We start from the raw sequence: 17,881 nt of genomic DNA on the forward strand, positions 1-17,881 counted from the left end.
CCAGGGGGGGACCTTCCACCTCCAGCTCCTCCAAACCTCTTCTCCACCTCCAAAGACCAAGAACCTTGAGGTTCTCCTCCTCCCATCTCCATAAATCCACAAACCTTGAGGGTTTCTCCATGAATCCATGAACCTCGAGGTCCCTCTGGTTGCTCCTCATGGTTCTTTGGTGTCTCCAACCCCTCCGAGATCCCAAAACTCGTAGAAACCAGGAAGAAAAGGACCAGGAGGAGAGGTCCAAGCTGGTTTTTTGGGTTCTCCTGAGCTGGAACCTTGAGGTTCTTCCCCTCCCAGCCCCATAAATCCAACCTCGAGGTCCCTCTGGTTGCTCCTCATGGTTCTTTGGTGTCTCCAACCCCCCCGAGATCCCAAAACTCGTAGAAACCAGGAAGAAAAGGACCAGGAGGAGAGGTCCAGGATGGTTTTTTGGGTTCTCCTGACCTGGAACCTTCTCCTTGCAGCCCCCAGAGGCGGCGGGACAGCCGGCAGCTCGCAGACCGGGGACGCTCTGGGCAAAGCTCTCGCTTCTGTAAGAACCTTCTGGGCTTCTTTGAAGGCCACGGGGTGGGCTGGGGGAGGAGGAGGAGGAGGAGAAGGTGACCCCCCAGCCGGGTGGTTCCTCCAGAAGATCCGGGGCGGGTTGGAAGCCCTCAAAGAAAAAAAAATCGGGATCTTCTCCGAGGTCGGTGGGAGAAAGCAGAGAGGTCAACGCTCGCCGCCTTCTTCGGGGTTGGTTGGAGGCCACCTTGGGGGCTTCTCCAACCCGGTGGCCTCGGCTTGGACCTCTTGGAGCTCTTTCCTGGGCACAGTGGGTTCCATTGAGTTCTCAGGCCGCTCGTTAGGGCTCGCTTGACGATTCCGTTGAACGAGGAGACCACCGGGACCACCTCCCCCCCCCACTCCACCACCTCCCGGGGTCCCCTTGGAGACCAGAAGCCACTTTTCCAAGCGGGACCTTGATGGGAGGAGAAGCCGGGAGGCCACCTGGAGACCCCAGGGGAGGAGAAACATCTCCTGGTTGAGGAGAAACATCTCCTGGTTGAGGAGAAAGGTCTCCTCCTCCTCCTCGAGCTCCTCCTCCTTGAGGAGGACACGTGACCTTGGAGTCCCACCACCGTCTTCTCCTCCCGTCGAGCTCCCAGCCCCGGAACCGAAGCCGTTTTGAGGTCCTCCAGGACCTTTTTTTTTTTTGGTTGCAACCACCTTCGTGTTTCTCCTGGGGGCCTCGAGTTCGTTAGATTAATTGTCTATCGTCTCTTAAAGATCTACTCTCCAGATCACACCAACACCAGCTTCTCATCAAATCCTTCAACTCCTGTGGGTTCTCCCCCTTCTCTCTCAGGTATTGTGGTTCCCCTTCTCTTGGCCTCCGCCCCAAGGGGAGGAGAAGACCTCCCAGAACCTCCTCCCGCCACCTGGGGCCTCGCCCTCGGGAGCCAAACCCCCAGGAGAAGGCGACCAGGAGCGAGGAGACGTTCTCCACGGGTTCTAGCAGCTCCCCAGGCGGCCAGGGAGGAGATGGAGGGGTGGAGGACCATAAATCGGGAGCTTTAGCAGGGCTGAAGGTCCATCTGAGCACGACTCAGGAGGTTTGAAGGTCTCTAGGACCATAACTCAGGAGCTTCAGGAGGTCTGAAGGTCCATCTGACCGTAACTCATGATCTCAAGGTGATTTAAAGGTCCATCTGACCGTAACTCATGAGCTTTATGAGGTCTGAAGGTCCATCTCACCATAACTCATGAGGTTTAAAGGTCTCTAGGACCATAACTCATGAGGTTTAGGAGCTTTGAAGGTCCATCTGACCATAACTCTTGAGCTTTAAGAGCTTTAAAGGTCCATCTGACCATAACTCAGGAGCTTTAGGAGCTTTGAAGGTCCATCTGACCGTAACTCATGAGGTTTATGGCCTCTAGGACCATAACTCAGGAGCTTTAGGAGCTTTAAAGGTCTCTCTGACCATAACTCATGAGCTTTAGGAGCTTTGAAGGTCCATCTGACCACAACTCATGAGATTTAAAGGTCTCTAGGACCATAACTCAGGAGCTTCAGGAGCTTTAAAGGTCCATCTGACCGCAACTCAGGAGCTTCAAAGGTCTCTAGGACCATAACTCAGGAGCTTTAGGAGCTTTGAAGGTCCATCTGACCATAATTCATGAGGTTTAAAGGTCTCTAGGACCATAACTCATGAGGTTTAGGAGCTTTGAAGGTCCATCTGACCATAACTCAGGAGCTTTAGGAGCTTTTGAGGTCCACCTGACCATAACTCAGGAGCTTTAGGAGCTTTAAAGGTCCATCTGACCATAATTCATGAGGTTTAAAGGTCTCTAGGACCACAACTCATGAGCTTAAAGAGGTTTGAAGGTCCATCTGACCACAACTCAGGAGGTTTAAAGGTCTTTAGGACCATAACTCAGGAGCTTCAGGAGGTTTAAAGGTCCATCTGACCACAACTCATGAGGTTTAAAGGTCTCTAGGACCATAACTCAGGAGCTTTATGAGGTCTGAAGGTCCATCTCACCATAACTCATGAGGTTTAAAGGTCTCTCTGACCAGAACTCAGGAGCTTAAGGGGGTCTGAAGGTCTCTCTGACCGTAACTCATGAGGTTTAGGAGCTTTGAAGGTCCATCTGACCATAATTCATGAGGTTTAAAGGTCCATCTGACCATAACTCAGGAGCTTCAGGAGCTTTGAAGGCCTCTCTGACCATAATTTAGGAGCTTTAGGAGCTTCAAAGGTCTCTAGGACCATAACTCATGAGGTTTAGAAGATTTAAAGGTCTCTTTGACCATAAATCAAGAGCTTTATGAGGTCTGAAGGTCCATCTGACCATAACTCATGAGGTTTAAAGGTCTCTAGGACCATAACTCATGAGGTTTAGAAGATTTAAAGGTCTCTCTGACCATAAATCAAGAGCTTTATGAGGTCTGAAGGTCCATCTGAGCACAACTCAGGAGGTTTAAAGGTCTTTAGGACCATAACTTAGGAGCTTTAGGAGCTTTAAAGGTCCATCTGACCATAACTCAGGAGCTTTAGGAGCTTTGAAGGTCCATCTCACCATAACTCACGAGGTTTTAAAGGTCTCTAGGACCATAACTCAGGAGCTTCAGGAGCTTTAAAGGTCCATCTGACCGCAACTCAGGAGCTTCAAAGGTCTCTAGGACCATAACTCAGGAGCTTCAGGAGGTTTAAAGGTCCATCTGACCACAACTCATGAGCTTTAAAGGTCTCTAGGACCATAACTCAGGAGCTTCATGAGGTTTAAAGGTCCACCTGACCATAACTCTTGAGCTTTAAGAGCTTTAAAGGTCCATCTGACCATAACTCAGGAGCTTTAAAGGTCTTTAGGACCATAACTCGGGACCTTTAGGAGCTTTGAAGGTCTCTCTGACCATAACTCTTGAGCTTCAAGAGCTTTAAAGGTCCATCTGACCATAACTCATGAGGTTTAAAGGTCTCTAGGACCATAACTCAGGAGGTTTAGGAGCTTTAAAGGTCCATCTGACCACAACTCAGGAGGTTTAAAGGTCTCTAGGACCATAACTCAGGAGCTTTAAGAGGTTTGAAGGTCCATCTGACCATAACTCAGGAGCTTCAGGAGCTTTAAAGGTCCATCTGACCACAACTCATGAGCTCTAAAGGTCTCTAGGACCATAACTCAGGAGCTTCAGGACCTCCAAGACCTCCTAGAAGGCCGGAGGCCCCTCCCACCAGCCCCTCCTCCTCCCCCTCCGTGGTGGATCTCCACACCTTCCACCTTCTCCTCCACGCCCCGTCCCCCCCCGCCCCGTCCCTCGCCGCTGGGACGTAGTTCTGGACCTTCTCCTCATCTCCTCGACCCGAGGGCGGCTCCGGGTGGCCCCGAGAAGGTTCTGGAAGGGCATCCTGGAGAACTTCTGGCTGGTAACTCCAAGTTTTGCTGTCGGCAGGCGCGGCGCTTTGGTCTAGGACTGGAGCTCAAGCGGCGTCATCTCCCACTTATGAAGGTCCCCTCCACTCCTTGGTAGGTGCCCCCCGCCCCGGGTGACCTCCCCCCACCCCCCTTCCTCCTGCTTCTCCACCATCGCTCCATCCATCGCTCCCCACCCCGCGGGGCGGCTCCTCGGGGAGGGCCTCCTGCTCCAGGGGAGGAGGTTCTCCTCCTTGAGGGGATGAGGTTCTCCTTGAGGGGATGAGGTTCTCCTCGTTAGGGTGATGAGGTTCTCCTTGAGGTGTTGAGGTTCTCCTTGAGGTGACGAGGTTCTTCTCTTTGAGGTGTCCAGGTGCTTCTCCTGGTGGAGGTGATGAGGTTCTCCTTGAGGTGTTGAGGTTCTTCCTCTTGAGGTGTTGAGGTTCTCCTTGAGGTGTTGAGGTTCTTCTCCTTGAGGTGTTGAGGTTCTCCTCGAGGTGTTGAGGTTCTTCTCCTTGAGGTGTTGAGGTTCTCCTTGAGGTGTTGAGGTTCTTCTCCTTGAGGTGTTGAGGTTCTCCTGAAGGTGATGAGGTTCTTCTCCTTGGTGTAATGAGGTTCTTCTTGAGGTGATGAGGTTCTCCTGGTGGAGGTCATGAGGTTCTCCTGGTGGAGGCGACGAGGTTCTTCTCCTTGAGGCGATGAGGTTCTCCTGGTGGAGGCGATGAGGTTCTTCTCCTTGAGTTGACGAGGTTCTTCTTGAGATGTTGAGGTTCTCCTCGTTGAGGTGACGAGGTTCTCCTCCTTGAGGTGTCGAGGTTCTCCTTGTTAGGGTGACGAGGTTCTCCTGGTGGAGGCAATGAGGTTCTTGTTGAGGTGATGAGGTTCTCCTCCTTGGGGTGATGAGGTTCTTCTCCTCATTGAGGTGATGAGGTTCTCCTGGTGGAGGCAACGAGGTTCTTCTCCTCAAGGTGTTGAGGTTCTTCTTGAGGTGATGAGGTTCTTGTCATTATGGTGATGAGGTTCTTCTCCTCCTTGAGGTGATGAGGTTCTCCTGAAGGTGATGAGGTTCTCCTGGTGGAGGTCATGAGGTTCTTCTCCTTGAGGTGATGAAGTTCTCCTCGTTAGGGTGATGAGGTTCTTCTCCTCAAGGCAACAAGGTTCTTCTCCTTGAGGTGATGAGGTTCTCCTCGTTGAGGTGATGAGGTTGTTCTTCTTGAGGTCATGAGGTTCTCCTGGTGGAGGTGATGAGGTTCTTCTCATCAAGGTGTTGAGGTTCTCCTCGTTGGGGTGATGAGGTTCTTGTTGAGGTGATGAGGTTCTCCTGGTTGAGGTGATGAGGTTCTTCACCTTGAGGTGACGAGGTTCTCCTCGTTGATGCGATGAGGTTCTTCTTGAGGTGATGAGGTTCTCTTCGTTAGGGTGATGAGGTTCTTCTCCTCAAGGCAACAAGGTTCTCCTCATTGAGGTGATGAGGTTCTCCTGGTGGAGGTGATGAGGTTCTTCTCCTTGAGGTGTCCAGGTTCTTCTCCTTGAGGTGATGAGGTTCTCCTGGTGGAGGTGACGAGGTTCTTGTTGAGGTGATGAGGTTCTCCTCGTTAGTGTGACGAGGTTCTCCTTGAGCTGACGAGGTTCTCCTGGTGGAGGCGACGAGGTTCTTCTCCTTGAGGTGACGAGGTTCTTCTCATTGATTTCTTGAGGAGCTGGAAGCCCCCAGTGAGTTGTGGTGGAGGAGGACACTCTGGTGGCTTCTGCTCCTCGGAACCGTCTTGTGGAGCTGGTGGGGGTGGCCGCGAGTCCTCTTCTCGCGATGGTCCAAGAGGAGCGGCTGGTGGCCCCTCCCAGAGCTTCTGAAGCTCTTGAGAAGGTTCCCTCAGGGCCGGAGGAAGCAGGAGGTGGAAGAATTTGAGGAGCTGGTGGCCTCCAGGAGGTTCTTCTGGGGTGGTTGAGACCTTGGGGAGGTCTCCTCGAGCGGTGAAATGGAGAAGCTGGAGCTTCTAAGTTCTTCCTGGAGGTTCTAGAAGCTTCTTTGATGAGGTCTAGGAGGTTCCTCTGGAGCTTCTCCTTCCCCGGTGCCTCCAGGGGGCGAGCAGAGCAGGAGAAGCCTCTCAGGTGGCTTCTCGGAGGGGTGGGGGTGGCGAGAAGAAGAGGTTGAGGGACCTTCCATCCTTCCCGGGGCCTCGGTGGTGGGACCCCAAAGCTCCTCAGCTCCAGCCCAGAAGCTCCTTGGTTTCCATCCTGCTGGGGACCTTCTCGAGGACCTGGTGGTTCCTCTTCTGGTTCTTCTCGAAGGGGGAAGGCGGGGAGGGAGACGTCCTGGTGGCTCTCAACCGCTTGGAGACGGCTTCGGTTCTTCTTCTCCTTCTCGGGGGGGGTTGGAGCTTCTCCTCCGAGCCCCACCGAGAGCTTGAAGGGGACACGCTGGGACTTGGGACCCTCGGCCCTGAGGAACCTTTGAAACCCGTTCTGCCCACGAAAAAAGCCGAGGGGTTGACTCCTGGGGGCCACCGACTGCTCCTCTGGGGACAACCCCCAGGGGCAGCAACCCCTGCTCCTGCTGCTCGGGCCCGAAACCAACCTCAGACCTTCTCAAAACCTCCTCAGACCTTCTCAAACCATCAAAACCAACCTCAAAACCTTCTCAGATCCCCTCAAACCTTCTCAAAACCTCCTCAAACCTTCTCAAACCTTCTCAAAATCTCCTCAAATCTCCTCAAACCCTCTCAGATCCCCTCAAACCATCAAAACCCTCTCGAAACCTCCTCAAACCCTCTCGAAACCTCCTCAAACCTTCTCAAATCCACTCAGACCTTCTCGAAACCTCCTCAAACCTTCTCAAAGTGTCCTCAAACCTTCTCAAAACGTCCTCAAACCTTCTCAAACCATCAAAACCAACCTCAAAACCTTCTCAGATCCCCTCAAAACCTTCTCAGATCCCCTCAAAACCTTCTCAGATCCCCTCAAAACCTTCTCAGATCCCCTCAAAACCTTCTCAAACCATCAAAACCAACCTCAAAACCTTCTGAAAACCTCCTCAAACCTTCTCAAAACCACCTGAAACCGTTAAAACCAACCTCAAAACCCTCTCGAAACCTCCTCAAACCCTCTCGAAACCTCCTCAAACCCTCTCGAAATCCCCTCAAACCTTCTCAAAACCTCCTCAAACCTTCTCAAAACCTTCTCAAACCATCAAAACCAACCTCAAAACCTTCTCACATCCCCTCAAACCTTCTCAAAACCTCCTCAAACCTTCTCAAAACCCCCTCAAACCTTCTCAAAACCTCCTCAAACCATCAAAACCAACCTCAAAGCCCTCTCAGATCCCCTCAAACCTTCTCAGATCCCCTCAAACCTCCTCAAACCCTCTCGAAACAACCGTAAAACCTTCTCAAACCTCCTCAAAACCTTCTCAAATCCTCTCAAAACAACCATAAAACCTTCTCAAACCTCCTCAAACCCTCCTCAAACCTCCTCAAACCCTCCTCAAACGTCCTCAAAACCTCCTCAAACGTCCTCAAAACCCTCTCAAACCTCCTCAAAACCTTCTCAGACCTTCTCGAAACCTTCTCAAACCTCCTCAAACCCTCTCAAAACAACCATAAAACCTCCTCAAACCTCCTCAAACGTCCTCAAAACCTTCTCAAACCTCCTCAAAACCTTCTCAAATCCTCTCAAAACAACCATAAAACCTCCTCAAACCTCCTCAAACCCTCCTCAAACCTCCTCAAACCTCCTCAAACGTCCTCAAAACCTTCTCAAACCTCCTCAAAACCTTCTCAAATCCTCTCAAAACAACCATAAAACCTTCTCAAACGTCCTCAAAACCTCCTCAAACGTCCTCAAAACCTCCTCAAACGTCCTCAAAACCTCCTCAAACGTCCTCAAAACCTCCTCAGACCTTCTCGAAACCTTCTCAAACCTCCTCAAACCTCCTCAAACCCTCTCAAACCCTCTCAAAACAACCATAAAACCTCCTCAAACGTCCTCAAAACCTTCTCAAACCTCCTCAAAACCTCCTCAAACCTCGTCAAAACCTTCTCAAACCTCCTCAAAACCTTCTCAAACCTCCTCAAACCTCCTCAAAACCTTCTCAAACCTTCTCAAACCTCCTCAAAACCTTCTCAAACCTCCTCAAAACCTCCTCAAAACCTCCTCAAAAACTCCTCAAACCTCCTCAAAACCTCCTCAAAACCTCCTCAAAACCTTCTCAAACCTCCTCAAACCTCCTCAAACCTTCTCAAACCACCTCAAAACCTCCTCAAACCTCGTCAAAACCTTCTCAAACCTCCTCAAAACCTTCTCAAACCTCCTCAAAACCTTCTCAAACCTTCTCAAACCTCCTCAAACCTCCTCAAAAACTCCTCAAACCTCCTCAAAACCTTCTCAAACCTCCTCAAACCTCCTCAAAACCTCCTCAAACCAACCCAAAACCTCCTCAAACCCTCTCAAAACAACCATAAAGCCTTCTCAAACCTTCTCAGACCAACCCAAAACGTCCTCAGACCTCCTCAAAACCTTCTCAAACTCCTCAAAACCTCCTCAAACCTCTTCAAACCCTCTCAAACCCTCTCAAAACAACCATAAAACCTCCTCAAACGTCCTCAAAATCTTCTCAAACCAACCCAAAACCTCCTCAAACTTTCTCAAACCAACCATAAAACCTTCTCAGACCTCCTCAAACCAACCCAAAACCTCCTCAAAACCTTCTCAAACCTCCTCAAAACCTTCTCAAACCTCCTCAAACCTCCTCAAAACCTTCTCAAACCAACCCTAAACCTCCTCAAACCCTCTCAAAACAACCATAAAACCTCCTCAAACCTCCTGAAAACCTTCTCAAACTCCTCAAAACCTTCTCAAACCACCTCAAAACCTTCTCAAACGTCCTCAAAACCTCCTCAAACCTTCTCAAACCCACTCAAACCAACCATAAAACCTTCTCAGACCTCCTCAAACCAACCCAAAACCTCCTCAAAACCTCCTCAAAACCTCCTCAGACCTTCTCAAAACCTCCTCAAACCTCCTCAAACCCTCTCAAAACAACCATAAAACCTCCTCAAACCTCCTCAAACCTCCTCAAAACCTTCTCAAACCTCCTTAAAACCTTCTCAAACCTCCTCAAAACCTTCTTAAACCAACCCTAAACCTCCTCAAACCCTCTCAAAACCTCCTCAAACGTCCTCAAAACCTCCTCAAACATCCTCAAAACCTCCTCAAACGTCCTCAAAACCTTCTCAAACCTCCTCAAACCTTCTCAAACCCACTCAAACCAACCATAAAACCTTCTCAAACCTCCTCAAAACCTCCTCAAACCTCCTCAAAACCTCCTCAAACCTCCTCAACCCGCCCCCCGCCCCTTCTCAGATCTTCTCAGAAGGTCCCCGCTGACCTTCTCCTCCCTTTTTCCCTCTTCCCCCCCTCCAGCAAAGCCGAATCGAGGACCGTCTGGAGCGGTTGGACGACGCCATCCACGTCCTGAGGAACCACGCGGTGGGCCCGGCCACCGGCATGGCCGCACCTCCTAACGAGCTCCACGGTTTGATAGGACCAAGCCCCAACGGGGCCATGGGCGGCCTGGCCACCGGCTACGGCACCGGCCTCCTCTCCTCCAACCGCCACTCGCTCATGGTGAGACACCACGAAGACCTCGGGGAAGCCCTCAAACCCTTCCATGAGGACTTGGAGGAGCTCAGGAGCTTCTCCGTGAAGCTTCTCCAGCTCCAACGTTGGGGATGGACCTTCCCGGCCTTGCTTGGACCTTCCTCCTTCTCTCCTGGCTTCCCTGGGGGTGGTGGGAACGAGGTGATGGGAGGTTCCTCGCCCCCAGGAGGACCTGGAGGGGCTTGGAGAAGCTGAAGGAGGTGGAGAAGGAAGGTTCAGAGGGACCTCGGGCTGGAGAAGCTCAAGCTTCTCGAGAAGATGAGGGCGAGGGGGGAAGCGCTGAAGGTCCTGAGGGACCTGGTGGGGCTGGATCCAGGAGTTAAGGTTCTCCAGAGGTTCTTGAGCTGGTTGGATCCACAAATCGAGGTTCTCCAGAGGGACCTTGAGGGCTGGAGCCACAAATTGAGGTTCTCCAGAGGTTCCTGGGCTGGTTGGATCCACAAATCGAGGTTCTCCAGAGGGACCTTGACCACCTTCAAGCTTCTCCGTGTCTTCTCCTGCAGGTCGGAGCCCACCGGGAGGAGGTCGCCCTGCGTGGGACCCACTCGCTGCTCCCCAACCAGGTCCCGGTCCCTCAGCTGCCCGTCCAGTCGGCCACGTCCCCCGATCTCAACCCCCCCCAGGACCCCTATCGAGGTGAGGCCACCTCCACCTCGGAGCTCCTGGAAGGGACCTTGGAGGGACCTTGGAGCTCCTGGAAGGGACCTCGGAGCTCCTGGAATGGGTCTGAGGGACCTTGGAGCTCCTGGAAGGGACCTTGGAGGGACCTTGGAGGTCCTGGAAGGGACCTTGGAGCTCCTGGAATGGGTTGAGAGGGACCTTGGAGCTCCTGGAATGGGGCTTGGAGCTCCTGGAAGGGACCTTGGAGGGACCTTGGAGCTCCTGGAAGGGACCTCGGAGCTCCTGGAATGGGTCTGAGGGACCTTGGAGCTCCTGGAATGGACCTTGGAGGGACCTTGGAGCTCCTGGAATGGAGCTTGGAGGGACCTTGGAGCTCCTGGAATGGGGTTGGAGGCACCTTGGAGCTCCTGGAGGGGACCTTGGAGCTCCTGGAATGGGTTCAGAGGGACCTTGGAGCTCCTGGAAGGGACCTTGGAGCTTCTGGAATGGGGTTGGAGGGACCTTGGAGGTCCTGGAAGGGACCTTGGAGCTTCTGGAATGGGTTCAGAGGGACCTTGGAGCTCCTGGAAGGGACCTTGGGAGCTCCTGGAATGGAGCTTGAAGCTCCTGGAATGGGTTCAAAGGGATCTTGGAGCTCCTGGAATGAGTTGAGAGGGACCTTGGAGCTCCTGGAATGGGGTCAGAGGGACCTTGGAGCTCCTGGAATGGGGCTTGGAGCTCCTGGAAGGGGTTTGGAGGGACCTTGGAGCTCCTGGAATGGGTTCAAAGGGACCTTGGAGCTCCTGGAATGGGTTCAAAGGGACCTTGGAGCTCCTGGAATGGACCTTGGAGGGAGATTGGAGCTCTTGGAATGGGTTTGAAGGGACCTTGGAGCTCCTGGAAGGGGATTGAAGGCACCTTGGAGCTCCTGGAAGGGGTTCAAAGGGACCTTGGAGCTCCTCCTCTTGAAGGTCCCGTCTCGAGGCCGCCTTGTCTTCTCCTTCAGGCCTTCCCACCGCTCTGCAAGGTCAAAGCGTCTCGTCGGGGAGCTCGGAGATCAAATCGGACGACGAGGGCGACGAGAACCTCCAGGAGCCCAAGTCCACGGAGGAGAAGAAGCTGGAGGAGGAGAAGAAGGAGCTCAAATCCATAACTAGGTCAAGATCTAGGTAACGGGACAACCCGAGTGTCGCTTCATTTAATTCCTTCACTGGATTTCGATGAAGTGAACAGCCCCAGGTCTTCTCCTGGTCGGGTGGAACCTCTCGGAGAAGCCCCGAGCTCCTGGACCTCCAGGAGAACCTCAACTTGAAGGTTTTTCTGGAGGTGGGATGGGTTCTTGGAGCTCCAGAGGAGGTTGGAAGGACCTTCAGGGTCAGGGGAAGGGAGATCTTCCAAGCTTAAGGGTGGTTGCTCCATCCTGGAGGTCCCCGAGGCCACCGTGGAGCTCCTGCTGCAGCAGGAGGTGGGTCTCGATGGGCTTGAAGGTCTCTCCTCACCTTGAAGATCCTTCCGAGCGCCCTGAGATCTTCTCCGAGGGGCTTAACGAGCCCTTAACGAGCTGATCCCACCTCCAGGGCCTCGTAGACCCGGTTCCTCCACCAAGAGCTTCGGGTTCTCCGTCCTTGGAGGTGGTGGAACCTCTCGAGGGTGGAACCTTCTAGGCTTGAAGCTCTGGAGGTGGGAGGCGGGGACCCTACGTTTGATTAATTGATGCAAACGAGGCGCTAACGAGGGCGGGACCTTCGCTTGGGGGACGTCTGGGGTGGAGTCTGGGGGCTGGAGGCCTCCACGAGGTCCTCGGAAGGTCTTCAGAAGGTCTCTAGAAGGTCTTCACAAGGTCTTTAGAAGGTCTCTAGAAGGTCTTCAGAAGGTCTCTAGAAGGTCTTTAGAAGGTCAAGGTCTTCAGGAGGGCTTTGCAAGGTCCATAGAAGGTCTCTAGGAGGTCTTCTAGAAGGTCTTCAGGAGGTCTCTTAGAAGGTCTTCGAAAGGGCTTTAGAAGGTCTCTAAAAGGTCCTTAGAGGGTCTTTAAAAGGCCTTTTGAAGACCTTCTAAGGACCTTCTAAAAGCCTTTTAAAGATCTCCTGAAGAAGACCTTCTGGAGGTCTTCAGGAGGGCTTCACAAGGTCCATAGAAGGTCTCCAGAAGGTCTTTTAGAAGGTCTCTAGGAGGTCTTTTAGAAGGTCTCTTAGAAGGTCTCTAAAAGGTCCTTAGAGGGTCTTTAAAAGGCCTTTGGGAGACCTTTTGAGGACCTTCTAAGGACCTTTTCAAGACCTTCTAAGGACCTTTTAAAGATCTCCTGAAGAAGACCTTCTGGAGGTCTCTAGAAGGTCTTCAGAAGGTCTTCACAAGGTCTTTAGAAGGTCAAGGGCTTCAGGAGGGCTTCAGAAGGTCCATAGAAGGTCTCTAGGAGGTCTTTTAGAAGGTCTTCAGGAGGTCTTTTAGAAGATCCTTAGAAGGTCTTTGAAAGGGCTTTAGAAGGTCTCTAAAAGGTCCTTAGATGGTCTTTAAAAGGCCTTTGGAAGACCTTCTAAAGACCTTTTGAAGACCTTTTCAAGAAGACCTTCTAAAGACCTTTTAAAGACCTTCTGAAGCCCCTCAAAACCTCTTGAGAAGCTCTTCAGAAGGTCCCCGTTGGGTTCTTCCCCAGCCGGCAACGCCGTGACCCGTGGCGGGGGGTCACTCACCTCCGAGGGGCCCTTTGAAGAAGCTTCTAGGAGCTCCAGGAGCCGGTGGCCCCCTGGAGGCCACGTGGGACGGAGCTTGGAGGCCTCGAGCGAGCGGAGGAAGCTGCCGAGGTCCCGCTGGGTGGCTCGGAGGCGGAGTCGGATGAAGGTTTCGGGGTTCCACCTCGTTCGAAGGTCTCTGGGATCTTCTCGTCTCCAGCAATAACGATGACGAGGACCTGACCCCCGAGCAGAAGGCCGAGAGGGAGAAGGAGAGGAGAATGGCCAACAACGCCCGGGAGAGGCTCCGCGTCCGCGACATCAACGAGGCCTTCAAAGAGCTCGGCCGCATGGTCCAGCTCCACCTCAAGAGCGACAAACCCCAAACCAAGCTCCTCATCCTCCACCAGGCCGTGGCCGTCATCCTCAGCTTGGAACAGCAGGTCCGAGGTCAGTGGCTCCTCCCACCCCCAGCCCACCTCGATCCAACCTTCAAAAGCTCCTCGCGGGGTCCAAAAAGCCAGGAGAAACATCTCAGGGGGGTTGGAGAAGTCAAAAAGCTCCTCATGGGGTTCAAAAGTCCAGGAGAAACATCTCGAGGGGGGTTGGAGAAGTCAAAAAGCTCCTCATGGGGACAAAACTCAAGGAGAAACATCTCAGGGGGGTTTGGAGAAGTCAAAAAGCTCCTCATGGGGTTCAAAAGTCCAGGAGAAATATCTCAGGGGGGTTGGAGAAGTCAAAAAGCTCCTCATGGGTCCAAAAAACTCGAGGAGAAACATCTCGAGGGGGTTGGAGAAGTCAAAAAGCTCCTCATGGGGTTCAAAAGTCCAGGAGAAACATCTCAACGGGGGTTGGAGGAGTCCAGCTCGGGTTCTGCTCCAGCTCCTGCTCCATGAGAAGGTTCTTGGTGGCTTTCAAGGAGGTTCTTGGTGGCTTTTAAGAAGCTTCTTGGTGGCTTTCAAGGAGGTTCAAGCTTTTAAGGTTGAGGTGGAGATGGTGGTGGAGCTTGTGGGCCTTCAGAAGGTCTTTGAAGGGTCTTCAGAAGGTCTTTGAAGGGCCTCTAGAAGGTCTTGAGAAGCTCTTCAGAAGGATCTTGAGGGACCTGGGGCTGGAGATGAGAAGTTCTGGGAGCTCTTGAGGGACCTGGAGAAGCTCCTGGAGCTCCTCAACTTGCTCCAACCCCCCTGTAGATGTTCCTCAAGCCGTAGTTGAGGAGCTGTGGACCTTCTTCGAGGTCTTCTCCACCCTTGATGATGGTTCTTTTGGTCTCCTAGAACGAAACCTGAACCCGAAAGCCGCGTGTCTCAAGAGGAGAGAAGAAGAGAAGGTCTCCTCGGAGCCTCCCCCCCTCTCCCTGGCAGGAGGACCTCACCCCGGCATGGGAGACGCCTCCAACCACATGGGGCAGATGTAAAGAGACGAGGAAGGTGGGTCTGGAGGTCTTCTCCGAGCTTGGGGGAGCCCAGAACGTTGAGTTGAAGCTCCTGGAGCTCCTGGAGGAGCCCAGAAGGTTGAGGAGAAGCTCCTGGTGGAGCCCAGAACGTTGAGTAGAAGCTCCTGGAGCTCTTGGAGGAGCCCAGAAGGTTGAGGAGAAGCTCCTGGAGCTCCTGGAGGAGCCCAGAACGTTGAGGAGAAGCTCTTGGAGGAGCCCAGAACGTTGAGGAGAAGCTCCTGGAGGAGCCCAGAAGGTTGAGGAGAAGCTCCTGGAGGAGCCCAGAAGGTTGAGGAGAAGCTCCTGGAGGAGCCCAGAAGGTTGAGGAGAAGCTCCTGGAGGAGCCCAGAAGGTTGAGGAGAAGCTCCTGGAGCTCCTGGAGGAGCCCAGAAGGTTGAGGAGAAGCTCTTGGAGGAGCCCAGAACGTTGAGGAGAAGCTCCTGGAGCTCCTGGAGGAGCCCAGAAGGTTGAGGAGAAGCTCCTGGAGGAGCCCAGAATGTTGAGGAGAAGCTCCTGGAGCTCCTGGAGGAGCCCAGAAGGTTGAGGAGAAGCTCCTGGAGCTCCTGGAGGAGCCCAGAACGTTGAGGAGAAGCTCTTTGAGCTCTTCTCCACCCTCCTTGACCTTCTCCTCCTTCTCCCGCAGGTCCATGTCTCCGTTTCTCTCCACCCGGAGCCGGCGAGCCGCGGTCCTTCCGAGCTGAAGCATCTCCAGCCGATCCCACCGAGGTCCTTCTCCTCCTCCTCCTCCTTCCCCCTCCCCCCACCTCGAGTTCTTGTGGAGTTTGGTGAGAGAAGACGAGTCCCAGTTGTCCTCCCCCCCACCCCACCCCTCCCCCACCCCCCCAGACGCCCCCGTGGACCTCGAAGAGACTCGGACGAGCGGGAACCTCCTCACTGTGGGACCACGACAAGTTCTTTGTGCCTAAAACTTCTTCTTCTTCTTCTTCTTCTGCTTCTTCTGGGGTTTGGGGTGGTTTTTTTTTTTTGGGGTGGGGTGAAAACGAGAAGAAACGAGGAAAAAAAAATCTGGAGCTCGAACTGGAAACTTCGTCCCAGGTGCGAGAAGCACCTGGAAGGGCCCGAAGGGACCTGGGAGGAGGCTCCACCAAGGGGCTTCAAGAGGGGCCTCAGAAACTTCCTGGAAGGTTCTTCAAGAGGGTCTTCAAGAGGTTCCTTAAAAGGTTCCTCAAAGGTTCTTCGAGAGGGTCTTCAAGAGGTTCCTCAAAGGTTCTTCAAAAGGTTCCTCAAAAGGTTCCTTAATGGTTCTTCAAAGGTTCTTGAAGAGGTTCCTCGAGAGGGTCTTCAAGAGGGTCCTCAAAGGTTCCTAAGAGGGTCCTCAAAGGTTCTTCAAGAGGTTCCTCAAGAGGTTCCTCAAAGGTTCCTTAAAAGGTTCCTAAGAGGTTCTTCAAGAGGTTCCTCAAAGGTTCTTCGAGAGGGTCTTCAAGAGGTTCCTCAAGAGGTTCCTTAAAAGGTTCCTAAGAGGTTCCTAAGAGGTTCCTAAGAGGTTCCTAAGAGGTTCTTCAAGAGGTTCCTCAAACGTTCCTAAGAGGGTCCTCAAAGGTTCTTCGAGAGGGTCTTCAAGAGGTTCCTCAAAGGTTCCTCAAGAGGTTCCTCAAGAGGTTCCCAAGAGGGTCCTCAAGAGGTTCCCAAGAGGTTCCTTGAAAGGTTCCTCAAAGGTTCTTCAAGAGGCTCCTCAAAGGTTCTTCAGGAGGTTCCTTGAAAGGTTCCTCAAAGGTTCCTCGAGAGGTTTCTTGAGAGGTTCCTCAAGAGGCTCCTCAAAAAGCTCCTCAAAGGTTCTTCAAGAGGCTCCTCGAGAGGCTCCTCAGAAAGTTCCTCGAGGGGTTCCTCAAAGGTTCTTGAAGAAGCTCCTCAAGAGGTTCCTTGAGAGGCTCTTCAAGAGGCTCCTCAGGAAGTTCCTCAGGAGGTTCTCGAAGAGGCTCCTCAAGAGGTTCCTTAAGAGGCTCCTCAGAGGTTCCTCAAGAGGTTCTTGAAGTTCTTCAAGAGGCTCCTCAAAAGGTTTCTCAGAGGTTCCTCAAGAAGCTCTTGAAGAGGCTCTTTGAGAGGTTCTTGAGGCTCCTTAGAAGGTTCCTCAAGAGGCTCTTCCAGAGGCTTCTTAGAGGTTCTTGAAGAGGTTCCTCAACAGGCTCTTCAAGAGGCTTCTTAGAGGCTCTTCAAGAGGTTCCTCAAGAAGTTCCTTGAGGTTCCTCACCGGTTCCTTACCGGTTCCTTGAGGTTCCTCAGACGTTCCTCGAGGTTCCTCAAAGGTTCCTTGAGGTTCCTCAGCGGTTCCTTGACGTTCCTCAAGGTTCCTTGAGGCTCCTTAGATGTTCCTCGAGGTTCCTCAGAGGTTCCTTAGATGTTCCTTGAGGTTCCTCAGCGGTTCCTTGAGGTTCCTCAGAGATTCCTTGAGGTTCCTCGAGGCCCTCGTCGCGGGGAGCAGCTGAGGCTGCTTGGACCGCCTCCCCGTCCTCTTCGGCGCCCACCACCAGCCCTCCTGGAGGTTCCAAGGACCCGTTGGACCTTAGAGACCTATCAGAAATCTATATAAATCTATATATAAAGCTATATGAGAAACCTAGTGACTTCCGGCCTCTCCTTCCGCCCCCGAGTCTTCTCAGCCACCGCTTCCCAGCTCCTTGGAGCCCTCGGGCCCCGCCCGAAGCCACCAGAGATGCCTCCAGCGTGGACCTGGGAGGTTCTTGAGATGTTTCTCCTCGACTGGAACCTCGTGGAGGAAGGAAACCCGCCTGGGTGGCTTCTCCTGGTGGGATGTCCCACTCCTCCTTGGCTTCTCCACGTCGCTTCTTCTGGCTGGGACCTTCACGAGCCGCGAGAGTCGTTAACCGTTGTGCCTTCCTAACGAGGACTTCGTGGAGAAGAAGGAGAAGAAGAAGAAGCAGCTGGTGGCCTCTCGGCTTGAGGAAACATCTCATCGTCTTCTCCTGCTCCTCAACCCCCCCCCCCCCAAAGCCTTAGAAGGTCCTTCAAGTTGCACTTTCTCCAGGGAGAAGACCAAGTGACCTTTGGATTGGACTCGATGCCAGGAGCTCGCGGTGGCCACCTGGACCTTCTCCACCAGCTCCTTCCCACCTGAAAGCCGCGAGGAAAGGTCTCCGGGGCTTCCTGGGAGGAGCCGCGGGGACCTTCTGGGCTCCTGGAGGGGACGAGGGCGACTTGGGAGACGGGAACGTGGTGGGATCGGAGCTTCAGGGCCCTGCGGGGGCTGCGGACGAGGCCACGGGGGGGGAAAGCAGCTGAGAGGCCCTTAGGAGGCACTCGAGAGGCTCTTCAAGAGGTTCCTCAAGAAGCTCCTCAAGAAGCTCTTCAGGAGGTTCCTCAAGAGGCTCCTCAAGAGGCTCCTCAAGAGGCTCCTCAAGAGGCTCCTCAAGAGGTTCCTCAGAGGTTCCTCAAGAGGTTCCTCAAGAGGTTCCTCAAGAGGTTCCTCAAGAGGCTCCTCAGAGCTTCTCAAGAGCTTCTTCAAGAGGCTCCTTAAGAAGTTCCTCAAGAGGTTCCTCAGAGCTTCTTCAAGAGGTTCCTCAAGAGGCTCCTCAAGAGGCTGTTCAGGAGCTTCTCAAGAGCTTCTTCAAGAGGCTCCTCAAGAGGCTCTTCAGGAGCTTCTTCAAGAGGTTCCTCAAGAGGC

General features: G+C 53.3%; 1 protein-coding gene across 1 annotated transcript; it reads left to right on the forward strand.

The window, feature by feature from the left end:
* Positions 1-461: 461 nt before the first annotated feature.
* LOC138732923 (transcription factor 4-like) lies at positions 462-16,815 on the forward strand (the record flags this gene model as incomplete). The annotated part of the gene is made up of 9 exons (XM_069879704.1): positions 462-529; positions 1,264-1,342; positions 3,929-4,002; positions 9,307-9,510; positions 10,047-10,179; positions 11,150-11,312; positions 13,030-13,259; positions 14,084-14,236; positions 14,885-16,815. Coding segments are annotated over 8 exons (1,091 nt in total), but the record flags the coding sequence as incomplete, so codon positions are not given.
* Positions 16,816-17,881: the final 1,066 nt, after the last annotated feature.

The sequence above is a fragment of the Phaenicophaeus curvirostris genome, chromosome W (genome assembly GCF_032191515.1).
Source record: "Phaenicophaeus curvirostris isolate KB17595 chromosome W, BPBGC_Pcur_1.0, whole genome shotgun sequence".
Classification (NCBI taxonomy): Eukaryota; Metazoa; Chordata; class Aves; order Cuculiformes; family Cuculidae; genus Phaenicophaeus; species Phaenicophaeus curvirostris.